Source organism: Dendronephthya gigantea, unplaced genomic scaffold (genome assembly GCF_004324835.1).
Source record: "Dendronephthya gigantea isolate DGI-Jeju-01 unplaced genomic scaffold, DenGig_1.0 000194F, whole genome shotgun sequence".
NCBI lineage: Eukaryota > Metazoa > Cnidaria > Anthozoa > Malacalcyonacea > Nephtheidae > Dendronephthya > Dendronephthya gigantea.
The window spans coordinates 190,137-206,674 of NW_021163204.1; the positions used below are offsets into that span (position 1 = coordinate 190,137).

Consider the following 16,538-nt stretch of genomic DNA (forward strand, 5'->3'; position numbering starts at 1 on the left):
TAAATCGGTATTTAGAATTTTTGTAGGGCGCAGGTCAGACGTGAAGATAGAGATCCATGTGATTTGTACGAGGAGGTTTGTTCTCTGTAAAATGCCCAAATGCTCGCTGTCAAAATGGGGACATTTGGCTACATCTAACTTTCAATTCTTTTTATTTAAAGTTCTTGTTACAATTCACAAAAATATTTTTTAAAGAGCGCCGCCCCCGATTCAGCGCCGCCCTCGACTAAGCGCGGCATCTGAAGTTCTAAAAATGTAAAGAGCGCTGCGGTGCTCAAACGAGTAAATACGGTATTTGCGCATGTGTAGTTCATGCATGTGTAATTCATTTAAATGTTTCAAAACAAATAGGCTAACAATGTGCACGATTGTGTCGAACCCAATGTTCTTTTTCATTTCCAAGTCCGTTTTCATTTTTCATCTTGACTGTAAACTGTGCTCATAATTTCAGCCTTGACAGTGTTTGCATTAAGAATATATAGCGCGCACGCAAAAATTAGGTAGTTTTTTGGGACCCTGTAACTTGAAAGCAAAGCTATAAATTTTCTTTAACCACATACAAATAGCATCCTATATTACAAAAAAAATGCATTAGGACAGTAACTTTAACTTGTAACTACATGCAGACCTTTAAAAACCTGTCTCAGTCCTAACCACAAGAGGGTCGCCATGTATGCACCCTAAATTGGTACCCTCTAACTATAATTTTAACAAATTGGGAAACATTTTCTTACATAATGTATACAAAATGATGCAAGGTGTACATCTATCAACTTTTTTAGTCTCTTTTTGCGCTTGTATATAAAGCTAAGAATTGCAAAAAACTGCATGCGTCGTGCTTTGATGTTAAATGTTACTATTTTTGTTCTGGTGGAGATGTACCTAGTTGGGACCCTATAAAATCACTTCGATCCAGTTTCCGAGGGTTATTTAATATATTTGATACAATAAATCAATTAACTGTGCATTTATGGCATTTTCCAATATCGTCTTATATTAAAAATTAAAATTATGATAAAAAACTGCGTGCGTTGTATTTTTTGCTAAACGAGTGTCGCCATTGTTATTCTCGAAATATGTGCCAATTAAATTTACTTTAGGCAAGTTTTAGGGCCCCATTTGAAGATAGCTTAAACAAAAAACAATAAACTGTTAACTCATTGCTTTTACCAACATATTCTTTGCGTTATTGAAGCTACAAATCACCAAATAACTGCGTGCGTTGTCTTTTTGTTGAGAAGTGTCTCCATTTTTGTTTTCGAAAACGGAGTTCTACATGAGCCCGCAAAATGTGCGGCCGTATCACGGAGAGCGCATGCACGCGAAAACAATAGCGTTTCCAGTCCCTGTATTTTGGATTGTTTTTGATTGCAGCGAATTAGCCCGGTTTTCTATTCACCCTGCATAATATTATGGCTTATAAACGGTCTAAAACGTGATCTGCATTTTGGCATGATAAGGATTAGTTTATATATAGGCCTTTATTATGCAGCGAGCATCAGATCTTTTATACTGGCCGACGATGTTCCTTTTATGTTGTGTCTCATGCACATATAGTATATGCATGTGTTAAGGACTGTAAGAAAATTTCTGTAGCGCATTTGGGACTGCTTTAATAAATTACTTCCAAGATCTCTATGCAAAAATGCATCATGCCGACTATATTTGATTCAATATTGCAGCACCTTGATATATAATTAACATTTATTTCACCGAAAATCTCGAACGATATATTAGGTATTTGCTCTAGCTCTATATGAGAACTGCTATAAAAAGGTATTTTTGAAGTCGCCAAAAAACGCGCAAAACCCACACAGAAATAAAGGTATAAAAATACACATTTTTTGAACATAATCACTGGATCTTATAGTTTATTTTAGCTGAAAAACAGAAAGCATTCTTTCCGTCGTATGCCCAGGAATAATATCACTCACGAAACTTGGTGAATTTTCAAAACCTGATCTTTTTGTTTGAAAGCTACTGAACCTACGGTAAATGTTAACATGAATATATACGCATTCAACGCCATCCCCCACATCCAACTAACCCTGAAACCGTTCCCCCGTTCAATAGTCTTTGCCAGTTAAAGCAGAGAGAATACGATGACAGTCATGCCATAATAAGTTGGTGCACACCGTGCAAGCACTTTGCTGTTGATTTTCTGATCACATTGAGACAAGAGTCCATGAAGGACAATGAATCCGCCGATGGCACAAGACAGGGCTCTAGGTTGTAATTCAATGGCTTGTTCCAACCATGTCTGGGCCAATGACATATCCCATATCACTGGCTTATCCCGTGATGGAAGCTGCGCATCAGATCCAACCAGGTTTAAATCACCACTGATGGCCCATCCTTCAATAGCACGATCGAAGGCTACGGCTATATCCGACGGTGGCAGGTTCCATCTTGGGTCAGGTAAATACAGAGGAATATGACCATAACCATGGGTATGGCCATGCGAGAGCTCACCACCTACTACAAGCACGACCCTTGCATCAATCTTTTTTATAAATTTAGCAAGGGACTTTCCAATTTCCATCATCGCTTGGCTAACTTTTTTCATGGATTGACTAAGAATTACGTACTTTGGCTGTTGCTTAGATTTTTTAAACTCTCGTTCTAAATACCAAAGAGGCACGACTTCTCCCCATCGAAGTGGCGCTTCCGCCATGTCGAATGAATTCACACCTTCAGCATCAATTTGATCCTCTTCAAAATGCTCAATAATCTTCATTGCCAATTCACTGTCTAAAGGAACTTCCACTTTGAATTCCTCCCATTCCCCTTTCCAAAGAGCATGCATTCCCTTTTGCAAAACTGTTCATGTAGACACCGACGGATTTAGATAAAGACATTCCATGGGGTGTATGCAGCATTAGAATGTCCGGTTTGAGTTCGGAAATTTTCTCACAGGCCGTAGTCATTGCATCGTAGATGCCGGATAATTGTACCTACAAGGAACAGTTAATAGAAAAGTAAAGGCAAAAGGAGAAGGCCAGCTTAGACAAATGTATTAGAGTTGATAGAATTATATGGCTATATAGACGTTGAATGCGTTCACAGAAACACCTTGATGATTTACTTTTTCGCATACAGTAAATAATTATGTTGTTAGGACTTGGGAATAGGGACCGATCTCTACAAGTGAGTCTCGTTTTACAAGAAAGCTATATGGATTAATACTTTTTACTCATATAGTTATTTTGTATATGCTATGTCGAAGAAGGAAGCGTCATGCATGCATGCATGGGGGTTTGTGTAGGGTCATTGTCCAAACTTTTGAGAATTTCTAACAATGATGTGAGACAAATTTTTTCAGAAGTATTCCCACGCGGAAATATTTCAACAATGTAAAGGATATTTGCGTTGACCAACAATCTTGGGTATTACAAGTGTTTCTATGGTAATTTCACGGAACTGTTTTGAGAGTAATAACTATTTATAACCCAATGTATGACATTTGTCCACAAAATATGAAATTGATACATAGCCCCAATGGATAGAAAATATGTTGCAAAAAGCTCTTTGATACCGAGCCATGCAGTCAATTATTTTTATATCATACACTGGCTATAATTATATACTCCTTCGTAATGGTGCTTATAATCAGGGCTTGCTATACCTAAAGGATGGTGAATGGATGTACTGTATCTATGCACTCTTTATGCAAACGATAGAAAGTGGAAGATTTCAAATTTATTGATAATTTTTCGTCCGCAATTGTCGGCAAAAAATGTAGCTGTACGCTTCTATCATGATACACGCAGTATATGTTATAACTAGTAAACATTAACTAACAGGATCTTCTAGTCCCCTACAAAATCTTTCTGGCAGATTTCATTCTATAGATAACGAGCATTTAGACCGCACCTGCAAGTCCTTTGGAAAACTGTTATACCGGTCACGGCAGGACTTCACTGGACTCAGAGAACCTTGTCCATCAAATGGTATCGTGGAGTGCGAAAGAACAGCTGCTCCAACAAACACCATTCTCCACTATATTGAAAATAAGAAGAAATAGCATTTTTGCAAAGATTGTCATGATTTTCCTCCCTAGAAACGGCCTTACAAATTGGATGATCGTGACCCAACTTGATTCCTCCGAACATGATAAGCAATATATGATCAATTTTACTCACGTTGACATATAGACATAAAATGCATGAAAAGAGTTAATGATAACAGATAATTATAAAGTAATATATACTGAATAAATTCCGACGTATATAGTTAATGTTTCATTTAGAGATCATACCTTTAGGCACGTGCTAAAACGCCTTGACTTTGCCATAGATGTCAATACCCAGCAAATATTTGGGATAGTGCTTCGCGAAATTATTGCACTAGGCTTACGCTGAGTGTTGCATTACAGTACGTCAGCTTGGCAGCTTGCCCTTTGGGGAGTTTGGGCTTGTGCCGGTTGTATGCAAGGACTGCACGCACTTGGTTAAAACATATATAGCGCTAAAACTCAGCCTCATAAAACGCAGAATTTCTAGACGACGTCTTTGATTGTTTATGCTAGTTTGTTTAATATCCAAAAAACCTAAATGGCATAATACAGATTATAATTTCTGGTTTGTTATTTGTCACACGTCTCTAATTATATGTTCAACAGATGCTAGGGTTTGTGTTTTGTGCATTATCAAAGTCTAGCTAGGCTAAATTTCAGTGAGCAATATTATGATGTTCATTGTGCGACTTCTTTGTGGTTTTATCAGTTTCATTACTCTCATACAATCTCTATCATTTGTAAAATTCGAGTTTTTCTGCGTTCCACGTTTCCGATTCGAGGAGCTGTCGAGGGAGATGAAATTATAACCAAACAAGACGCCTACTCAGGCGTTTACTCTAGCCTCCTCCGCAGGCATCTCTTATGTATTCATATACTAGGTATTTATATATATATATTTGGCTTGGGTTAGGTTTACTCCACATGCAGCGAAATATAATGCAGTTTGGGAGAATGTTGCCTCTGAAGCAAAGTTCTCATAAGCATGGTTCTTATAGGCTAGTTTATAAATCGCAATCATGTGCGATGACCATTGAATAAAGATCTAGAAAACAAATCAAGTCGACATTTACGATCTATTATACTAAAATGCATAATCTCCCTTCCCTTAGATCGCTCAGAAAACTTCAATCACATTGTGCTGAAATGTGCATACATCAATATATATATGAAGTAAATTTTGTGAATTGAAAGTCTAAATAAATTTGAAAAATGCATGAGCTTAATTCATTCAACCCAGATCAAGTCTTTTTTTATACCTTATATGGTTAACAAATAAGATAATATCAGGCCTGATAATATGTAACACGCAAAATTCCTCAATCATCGGCTTTTGTCTGTTTTCATTTAGAGACTTCCGACAGTTGTGCAATTTAATTAGCACCTTCCCAAGGCATATGTCGCGTAATGCTCAATATGCGTGGTGAACTTTGGCTTCATGAAAGCTACAGAAGTATTAAAGTCCAGATTGTAATCATTGCATTACTGGCATTCAAAAAACGATAAACTTTTGAAAGAAAGCTTTTTGAGTTTTTGACGTGAAATTTGACGTTAATGAAATAAAAGCATGCACTGAATAGCAATATATACTGTAGCCTATAGCTTTCATGTCTGCATGACGCTCAGACGAAATCATGAAGCGCACGAAATAGCATTTGATTCGGCTAAAATTATGTATCCCCATTACAAGTCTACTATTCTAGGATTATTTCTTTGTAACACATTCTGCGCTTCTTCTATAAAGTTGTAACATTGCAAATGTTAAATCTAATGTTGAGCCAATCCAATGCGATTGAACGAAGTTCCGACAAACGTTTCAACAAACGGTAAATCAACGGATGAACGCTTTTGGAACACTTTTCGAACGTTTTTTGCTAAGCGTTCGAACGGGCAATTTCAAACGATAAACGATCTCGAAAATCGTTTCAACGAACGCCTGGAGCGTTTGAACGGCAAACGAACGGATAACGAACAATATTTTTCAACCAACGAAATAGCGTTAACGTATGTTTTCCCGTGGAAGGTCACAATTATGGCACATGTATGCAAGCCTCATGCATGCAGCTATATACAGGGTTTCTATGACATTATACACCTCGATGGCTCGATCCCGACATTTCGTAAAATACATATATCCCAGTGCATGACAATACTGTTGTCTGTTGTGTGTTGTCTTCGCAATAAGCCATAAGGCACAACAGTCTATTGTCCTCGTAATACAAGGACCTTGCAGGAACGCGATGAGACAACAAAAAATCAAATGAACGCTACGATAAAGAGTCGTTGTATATGATCAATCGTATAAATTTAATGACGAATAGGACATTGAAAAAATTGGGTTTCTGTTTGTGAGCAATTATATGGAGCCAACAAATCAAGGCGCTCGATGCGTCCACGTTAATTGCATGCACTTTGAAGACGTGAAAACCGGAGATCTGCGGTTGTAAACAGAACGTGCATCTGCGGTTGTAAACAGAACGTGCATGGACGAGGTTTAAAACACCCATATAGGTCTTCGACTATATTCATTTTTTAAATGACCCATTGTATACGTATTGATACTACGGTCGTCGTGTTCGCTTTACATGGAACATACGTTAGGGTCAATTGATATAATTGGAAGTACCAACAATCGCTTTGTTAGCTATATTAACATGCTAAATACACATACAAAATAATCCACACCGTACTAACTATGTATGCAAAGAAAATATACATTAAGGATACATACAGTATATGCTTTCCAATTAGTTCATCAAGCGACAACTAAGATCATTATATAACACGCAGATATTTTTAGAGCACGCAAAAAAATTTTCTGGTTACTATATACCTGTAGGCCGGTAGATCGCTGTAGATGTGCTGCACTTGTCCTTATTCCTAGCTGTTACTCTTGTGCCTCTCGTTCTTGTAGAACGCCTCATGAACCGATATGCGATTATGTCATCACTTCCCGGCGGTTCATCACGCTCGGCTTCTTTATCCTGACCTTTAGGAATGCTCTCTGGAGATCTCCGGTGAGCAGGATGGGGAGGAATCGAGATCGAACCAGAATCGACCAGAGAAGATTTTGCAAGCAGGGACCCGGGTTCAGGCAATCATTCAGAGACGGCGACGTCTTGGATTCTCTCCGATGCGTCATACACGATGCGAAGCTTAGTCGTTTCTGCTGTGTTCTTGACAACCGCTTTGTTGGGAACGTAGAACTTCCTTTCACTCACTACTGATGGAGCTAGCTCGATCACTCCGTCCTCCAACTGCTGTACGATGACGTCATTATAATCGTCGTACCGGTCACTGGTACTGGTCACTGGCTTTACTAAAGCCCCATTTACACTACACTCGATTTATTGGCACGGCACAGCTAAAATGGGTACCCGTGCCCATTTCATCCGCGCCTGGCCTTGGCTTTGGTAGCCTGACCACTAGTGAAATTGGGCACGGGTACCCATTTTAGCCGTACCGTGCCGATAAATTGACTGTAGTGTAAACGGGGCTTTAGTTCTCCAATCGTCGTCGACTCTCTATTTCATTGGCAGGCAGAGGGGGGTAATTTGGTTTCCACGAGAGCCCCGTTTCATACCATTCCTGAGAACTTCGCTCTAGTTGTTCCTGGAATACTTGGTACACAGGAAGCTGATCGTTCTCTGCATTGTCTGCATGTCTCGATCGTCTTAATACCCGAATTACTGAATATTCTTCGTTTGCTGCGTTGTGTCTACGACGATTGCAGAGAACTTTAGCGGACTTTCGAATTAGCGGGATACAAATTGGACGATCAATGCAACAACGTGATTTTGGTTATTTTCTCATTTATGTAATTGTGTGTGTCTCTGAGTAGAGAAAGAAGTTATATACAGATGATATTAATTGAAGATGCATGCAAGTGTAATTTGAACTATTAGTTTAAGTGTCAACCAATCAAGTGCGTTATAGTGCGTTGCTATATAATTATGTGAGGTCTGCCTGCGTCAAGAGCATCTTCGTTTTCTCGAACTCGGTCCAAGGACTTAGAATCATCCATCCAAGCTTAGTTCACTCTGCCACTGGTTCTCTTTCTTTCCCGATGAGAGGTTTCGTAGCTGTCTTTATTCGGGCATAGTCGCCGCTTCCGAGGATAACGTGTGGATGGGTAATTGGTTTTTCGTGAAGTGACCATCCATATGTACCACGCTAAGGTGTTGGTAACGCCTTATCAACTTTTCGTACTCGGGCTGTTCGATGAACAGAAGCTCGCTCTTATCGACCTTGTTTAATCGCATGGCACCATTTCGTATCTTTCATCGAGGTAAGTTATTTTTACGTCATATATAACTCAACTTTTGCCTTGCGGATGTCAAGAGCATGTCAATTTGTTCGTTTTTAATTTTACTCGGCTTGATGACAAGTGTGTTAATTAGCTGAGCTGAGACGTAAGAGCCCCAGCGCCAGAGTCTATTAAAGCACGGCAAATTAAAGGATTTATTTAATCACGACTGCAGGAAATATGCCCTCACGACTGCCACCATCCGTCATCAACTTCTTATCTCCGGAAGCGTGTTGCTCAGTTTGATCGGAAATAGAAGTGTGATGACGTTTGTTACAATCTCCGCAGGCAGATTTACTGGTACAATCATGAGGTCTCACTGCCTTTTGCAGCGGTCTTCTTTTAAAATCTAGCGCATTTGCATTCGAAGCCTTTGCGGAGGAGAGAGTTTCATTGCGCAATTAAAACAAAGCCCCTTTTTTGCTAGGATTTTCTTTCGTTCGTTTACTGACAAATCGAGATTGGCGGCTTTCCTTTCGAGATTGGAACATTTTTCTCGAGTTGTTCTCCTCGCGTTTCCCGCTAGAGCTAGTTACGTGGTTTTTCCTCACCCACTCATTTACGAGTTACGACATGAGTTAACTTCAAGAAATCACAGAATTTCCACTCAGGGTCATCACGCACCAAATCCCCTCGAATTCCCGATATCTTATACGTAGAGTCATTGGTACGTACCCCTTAATACCGTTAAGTTTCCCCACAGTCTCAAGTGCTTGAACAGAATGTGTAAGTTTACCACAAAAGTAAATCCAAAACCTCGATCTTCCACGAAACATATGTACGATTGCCGAATTTTTCTTTCAAAATAGATTTTGCTCTATTATAGCCCTCAAGCGCAAAGGGAAGAGACTCGAGACTACGTTTTGCATTCGGTTCAAGCAGCTCTAACAGATAGGTGAATTACGTTATTGGTGCTAGTGAACTTTTATCGACCGCCTCAGAAAATTGTCCCCAAAATTTCGGCCAGCCAGAAAGGAGCCGCCAAACTTGGAAATGACGAGTTTGGGCAATTTTGCCGCCCCAGTCGAAACTACTTTGCATTCTTTACCTTCCGTTTGAGGCTTGGGGGTTGAAGACAATTCAGCTTGCATTTTCATTCGCGCTTCATGCAACAACTGTTCCTGTTTTAACTCTTCCGTGTGCGTCAGATCTCTTTTTGCCTTTTCGGCTTCAGAAACGAATTGTTCTAGATTTTGAACATTGGTTGTAGTTGTCTTTTATATTCTTTCTACGCGATTCCATTTGTGGCAAATTTGAACATTAAATGTGCCAACAAGCAGACTCTGTTCGTTATTAAGGTGATACAATGTTCGAATAAACGAATAAGAGAAAAGAATGAAAGCAACGTTACGTGTCAGTGAGAAATTTTATTAGATCATAGTTAGCTAACTGCATGATATAGAAAACAAACTAGTTAGAATAAGTCAAAAGGAGTTGGCCTATTGATAATGTTAGCATCTCGGACAGGATTAAAAGCTTTCAAATGTGTAGGCTTTCGCGAACAAGTAGACAGCTTCAGGAATTCAAGTTAAAAGTACTTTTACGGCTGAGCCTGAAGTATTAAGCGAATGAGATTCAGCTCAAACGCTAGATGAAAGTATTTTTTGGCAAGTAATGTCTGTTTTTAGTTATATTTTGTATATTCCATTCAAGAATTTGCTAAATGGTCTTTGCTTGTTAACATATGGAAAATACAATGGCGATCATGCCATAGTAAGTAGGTGCGAACCGTCCAAAGACCTTACTGTAGATTTTCTGATCACATTGCGAGAGAAGTCCATGTAGGACAATGAAACCGCCAATGCCACAAGACTTGGCTTGAGGTTGTAGTTCAATAGTTTGATCCAACCATGCCTTGGCCAACGAAACATCCCATAACACTGCTTTATCACAAGATGGAAGCTGCGCATCAGATCCAATCAGGTTTGAATCACCGCTGATGGCCCATCCTTCAATAGCACGATCGAAGACTACGGCTGTGTCGGAATGGGACAGGTTCCATCGTGGGTCAGGTAAGTACAGCGGAATATCGCAGTAACTATGGGCATGAGTATGCGAGAGATCACCGCTGACTGCAAGTACGACTCTTGTTTCAATTTTTTTCAGAAATTTAGCAAGGGATTTTCCAATTACCAACTTATCTTCGCCCATGTTTCCCCTTCTCATCGATTGGCTTAGGATTACGTATTTCGGTTGCTGCTTGGATTTTTTAAATTCTCGTTCCAAATACCAAAGAGGTACAACCTCTCCCCATCGTAGGGGCGCTTCCGTGCGGGCAAACGAATTTACACCTTGAGCATCAATTTCATCTTCTTCAAAATGCTCAACAATTTTCGTTGCCAGTTCAGTATCTATCGGAACTTCCACTTTAAATTCGTCCCATTTTCCATTCCAAAGAGCATTGCCTTTTGCTACATTGTTCATATAGATACCGATTGATTTAGACAATGATATTCCATGGGGGGTATGCAACATTACGATGTCCGGCTTGAGTTCAGAAATTTCCTCACAGGCTTTTGTTGTTGCATCGAACAGACCAGATAATTGCACCTACAAGGCACAGTTAATTTAACAGTAAACAAAAGACTTGCTCAAGTCAGAATAAAACTTCAGGATATTTCAATTTCAATCTTTGTGTTCAAACACTGGATACAGCCTGACAATAAATGTACAAATTAATAAAACTTCAGGATATTTCAATTTCAATCGTTGTGTTCAAACACTGGATGCAACCTGACAATAAATGTGCAAATTAACAGGCTTTGGTACTTTTTCACATTTATAGATTTTTTTATAGTTAAAAATGAAATAGCTACTTAAAGATGAGGTAAAGTCCGTTCTGCGCATATATTCCGCGCATCAACACATTCCATCAGTGGGGGAGCAACTTTTGGAATGTTAATGATATGCGATATTAGCGCGTTGTATTACAAACGGCAGTTCGGGAGCAAAATTATTTTATTTTATGTCGCAAGGCGAAGAGGCTCGAATTGCGAGTCACGACGATAACTTATCTTATCATAAAGCTGCTAGAAAAAGCAATATTATGCTGAAAGGAATGCTCCAAGAATTTATTTGTTGAATAAGGCCCGAAATGGCGAGGCTATTTGTTGTCGCTACAGACGCCACCTTCTCGCTTGTCCTACAATTACAAATATATAACGTTTTAAATAACGGCCGGTTTATTTACAAGCTTTGCTTTATATTTTCTTCAAAATATAACAATATTTTCTTCAAAATATAATAAAAAATAAGCATATTCATCACAGATCACAGCCCGTCGAGCGAGAAGAAAATAATAAAATTATAACGACGCATACGTCATGTAAAGATTATATAACCAACGTAAACAAACAATGTTATGCGCAGAATATATGCTCAGAACGGACTTTACATCATCTTTAATCATGCATGTTGTTTTAACTGTAACAACGTTTATTGTCCTTTAAATTCCTCCCCCCCTCTCTCTGTCCACGGAAGCTGTTTTCTGATCGTAAATAACCAATAATTATTTAGCCAAGGATGGCTAGGTAGGTAGGTCGAGAAAAAAATTGAATTAGGACTATATCATTGCAAATTTCGTACCTGCAAGTCTTTTGGTAAACCTTCATGCCGGTCACGGCAAGACTTCACTGAACTCTCGGAACCTTGTCCATCAAATGACATCGTGCCATGAGGAAGAATAACTGCTCCAACAAGAACCATTTTTCACTAAGAGATTTAAAAATAATAACTATGATAGGCTATATACCTTGTTCATATAGAAACCATGCAATGCAATTTCGGTTGGGTATATTATTACTAGCCATTTTAAAGCAATAAGCAATAAATATCATACACGAAAAAAGTTAATTCTGAAAGCTCAGGGATGGGGGAGTTCTGCTCAAATAGACTGTTTCAAACGATAAATAGAAAACTATTTATTTGGAAACATTTTCTAACTCAGCACCGACCATGTAGGTGCTTCTGACAGTGAAATCTGAGTGAATTCCCTTGTTTAAGAGAGCGTTTAAGAGAGGTTTAAGAACAATAAAATAATATTATAGTGTCACTTTTTGGGGCAACACGGTATATTTAAAATGATCTGGTAATATTGAAATAAATAAAACTCCAGTAAATTTGTATTGAGGGGGGGGGGAGAAAAGTAGTATCTAAGTTGGCTCTTTTCGTGAGTCAAGTTAATTAATACCTATATTAACACCCCCCTGGATTCTTTCGCTACGCCATTGGCCGTAAATGAAGAAACAACTTTGTGAAACTAAATATCTTTATTATCATTATGCATAAACTTATTTTTCATATTCTATATTATATTCTGCAATTATTGTCCACGCACTTCAGAATAATGAATAACATTATAAATAATATTATGCAAAAGGGAAATATTCGTATGTTTATACCACAAACGAAGTAGTGCACGAAAATTATCAAGCTTTCTTCTAATATCATTATTTGGTTGGCTCTTTTCTTTTATTGCTGGCTGCTACATACACAGCAGAAGAAACCGACAAGACGTTAATAAAATATATTTGGTTCGGCTCCAGGCTTGTCTTCAAATTACCTTCCTTTCCTTTGCCATTCCCAACCTATACTTTCACAACCACTAATTCGTAAAACGTAGATGGAGGCCAGCATGTTCTGAAGGCATCACACCTTTTTTCGGGTCGACCATCACTTTGTACCGCAACAGAATTCGCGTATGGACGGGAGACAACAAGCATCTTTTTGAAGACGTCAAACCTTCGATGTTCACGCATCCGGATCGAGGCTGCTCACACTCAGGTGGAGACCCGGTCACGCTCAACACCTGAGTGGAAATTGCCTCGGACCAGGACGAATGAACACCGTCACCGTTACGTTTTTAGCTTTGTTTTGGAAAAAAATGCGATGGTAGTGGAAGCCATCTCAGCCCCTGAAGACATTGTACATCGTTCAATTTCGACACGATCGGTGACGTCTTTCTTGGCTAGTCTTTACACAATATATGTACCAAGTAAATGCGAACCTGATTGAGACGAACTGTTCTTCTTTTTCATCATCAGCGGATACAGAGCCAAGGAGAGGTTAATTAGAAGAAAGGCATTTTAGTTTGCCCAGCCTGACATGAAATAATGTTATCTGTATCGAGATCACCAGAAAAGAGTTCCACCAGTCCCTAAGTCGTGGGTTTCTTTGGATGATAGCTATCTGTGAAACAGCAGCAGCCAACGTAACGGGGATTTAAGTAAGCCACATCAACTCTGAACTGACCTCCTGAAAGAAAAGAATAATCCGTAATTGTGACCTCTATGACTTACAAGCATTATTGACTACAAAAATTACATCAGCCGTTTAACAAGGAATTTTAAATTGACAAAGGAACAATAAAAATTTTCCAAAAAATGAATTATAATTCAAAACTATAGATCGCGCTAACCTCTAACTTTAGACGACCAATATCAATTGTTGTTGTTTAGATCATCCACTGGTTTTGGCATTTCTTCTTCATAAAAAATATATTTTCTTTCGCAATTACGAGGTTTTTCTTGAGTGCGAACAACAAGTGAGGTTTCTTCAACAAAAGGTTCCTTACTTTCTTCAAGCTTAGCGCCAGAGATGTTTTCTCCTTTTTTAATATCTTCATATTCATGATCCAATTCACCAAAGACAAAGAAGGCCGAAATGCTGGCATTTTCATTGTTAGAAAAATTGGCATTGATTTCCATATTAGCTGTTCTACCCCCAACGAGAATTTCACTTGCGGTGACAAGCTCTCGTCAAGATGCTGTTGATCTAAAAGAAGGTATACAAATGAGACTCTTTAGGCCAAAAATTCGCGCGCGCAAATTAGCGAGTTGGTTGCATAGCAACTAGAAAAAAAAATTATATCTGGTGCATTAGAAAATTTCGAAATGAAAACAATTGCACTTTTTATTTACAAAACGAATAAAATTAGTACCTACCTTGAATTTCTTCGCTTGTAAGTGAACGTTTTAGTTCCTCTACATGACCTCGGTTATCGCTAGTATTTTGCTCAACGCCGGCAGTTTCAATTATTTCATCCCGTGTTTTTGCTTCGCTAAAGATATTCAGTACTAAATTATGTTTTTCAATCTCATCGTTTTCCACCACAGCCATTATATTTGTTGTACTCTGATTCGCCATTTCAAGAGACCAATCTCAAATACTTAAATTTGCTCGAAAAACGTAAGGAATTAAACGTGCGCAGTTTAGCTAAGTCAATTAAATGAGTTATGACAAACTAGATTATGACATCAGCGTTTTCGGTAATTAATTAGCATGGCTTTAATGACATCATCAATTTGGACGCGACCAGTGAACTGGGACGCGACAATGAAGTCTACGGCCTAGGGTCGGCCCGCACGTACGTTGTTACTTGAGGTTAGCAGGCCGTGAGTTGGGCAACGGAAAGATGTATGCATGGTTGATGATTTTCAACCTCGCCAGCTTCAAGTCCTGAGGGCCCTCATCTTTTCTCCTTTTCATGCCAGGTTTTTTCAAAATTTCCCTGCATTGTAAGGGAAAAGCCAGGGAACAGGTGTGATAATTTTTTAGCTAGGTTACTGACTTTAAAAAATTGGGTACAAAATCTAATAACCGATTATTGCAGTTGTAACAATTTTTACATTAGTTCAATTAGTTCTATAATTGTTTTCAGAACATGCATTCATTGAGAAAAAACGAAACTCAAGAAAAACACTTCTTGACATTGCAATCTTAGGGCTTGTACATGCTATCTGACACAATTTTGCCCATGCATTTCCTACCCACTGATGACACACAATTTGAACATCTCATTAAAACAGTTATTAAAAAATCTCCAGATATTTTAATTTTATGGCTAGCAATCTAATAGTCAGTTATAATTGTAGAAATAATGTAATAAAGATAGTACATAAAAATGAAATAATAAAATGGCAGAAAGGAAATCTATGCGATACTTTGTCTTGGTCAAATTATAATAGCACTTAAGCAGGCTTTACCTTTATATTCTATTAGGGTCCTTAAGATACACCAACTGACCAACTCTAGGATGCTGACGTGACATATATGAAATCAGCCGCTCGTGTTTCTAACCCTGTTTTAATTAATAGTTTTTGATACAGCTATGAGATATATTATGTACCAAAAGGATTTGATAGTTTTATTTGATCCTGTTGTGAAACTGAGTTTTTCTTTACAATTGCATCATAGATTTGGTGTATCTTAAGGTCCCTATTGTCTTTACCACTTGTGTAAACAATAGCATAGGAAAAAACCCAGGTAAGTGCTCTTAGGACCTGTTTACATGAACTGAGCTATACAAGCTAGGCAAGGTGAAAACTGCATATAATGAAGGACTAATGAGGTTATTAGCCTTTGATGTGAAGCGCTTTTTACCTCGTCTAGCCGGGATAACTTGCTCCGTGTGAACATGCAGGCCTTTGGATGTGTATCTTAATTTTTCTATATTCATTTCACAAGAGTCTGAGAAAACAAATCATGTATGTGGACACAGGCAAGGGCAAGTAAGGGAGACTAGGGAGTCCCATGACAGAACAAAATTTAATCATAAGTGAAGCCAATTTTTACAAGTTGTGTCACAGGCAGCCCGGTCACTGCTGTTACATCATGATATAATAGCATGACGTAACAGCAGTGACCGGGCTGCCTGTGGTTGTGTTGGGCAATTTTTGCTGAAATCATTTGGGCATAATTGTGAAGCAAACCACCATCTGAATCAACTTTGGGGTTACGCATAGAAGTCTGTTTTTAGGTTAGTGCATTTTAACATGAAAATCATGCAATTAATTAAGAAGTGTAGATGTCAGTGGATTGTAGGCTAGGAAAAGTTAGATAGTCAGGTGATAGTAAATTTGTCATTAATGATCATATATAAATTTTTACATGCCCTATAAAATAACAGTATAGCAATCAAAGTACTATAGTTACCTTAATTTATTTCAATCTTGCGTCGTGTAAAGCTTTCTCGACCTTTTAGAGTTTAAACTGTGACATAGAATATGGTTAATGAACTCCACCGTACCTAATAATAAGGTTCCAATTTTCAAAAGAATGTTCCTATGGAAAATGGAACATTTAGTTTTCCCAGTTAAATTTTTTCTCTGTTTTCCTTAAAATTCCGGCAAAAAAGTTTTTATTCCTAATAGTGGAATTTCTTCCTAAAGAAAGACGGCAAAATTTACAATAAAATATTTATTCATAAAGAACAGTTTC

At 38.3% G+C, this 16,538-nt stretch overlaps 1 protein-coding gene and 1 pseudogene across 1 annotated transcript; both read right to left on the reverse strand.

Annotated features, from left to right (window-relative positions):
* Positions 1-90: 90 nt before the first annotated feature.
* Positions 91-8,345, reverse strand: LOC114538991 (annotated as a pseudogene).
* Positions 8,346-9,178: 833 nt separating this feature from the next.
* Positions 9,179-16,384, reverse strand: LOC114539004. Its single transcript, XM_028559839.1, has 3 exons — positions 16,254-16,384; positions 11,907-12,032; positions 9,179-10,871 (listed from the first exon to the last, which is right to left on the reverse strand). The coding sequence occupies exons 2-3, from the start codon at positions 12,024-12,026 to the stop codon at positions 9,999-10,001; spliced, it is 993 nt and encodes a 330-aa protein (XP_028415640.1). The 5' UTR covers positions 12,027-12,032; positions 16,254-16,384; the 3' UTR covers positions 9,179-9,998.
* Positions 16,385-16,538: the final 154 nt, after the last annotated feature.

Bases quoted from the DNA above. Each gene is read 5' to 3' on its own strand.
- LOC114539004 (XM_028559839.1), bottom strand. From the start codon at position 12,026: ATGGTTCTTGTTGGAGCAGTTATTCTTCCTCATGGCACGATGTCATTT. The intron at 10,872-11,906 runs GTACGAAATTTG...TGTGCCTTGTAG, and splicing joins GTTTACCAAAAGACTTGCAG to GTGCAATTATCTGGTCTGTT.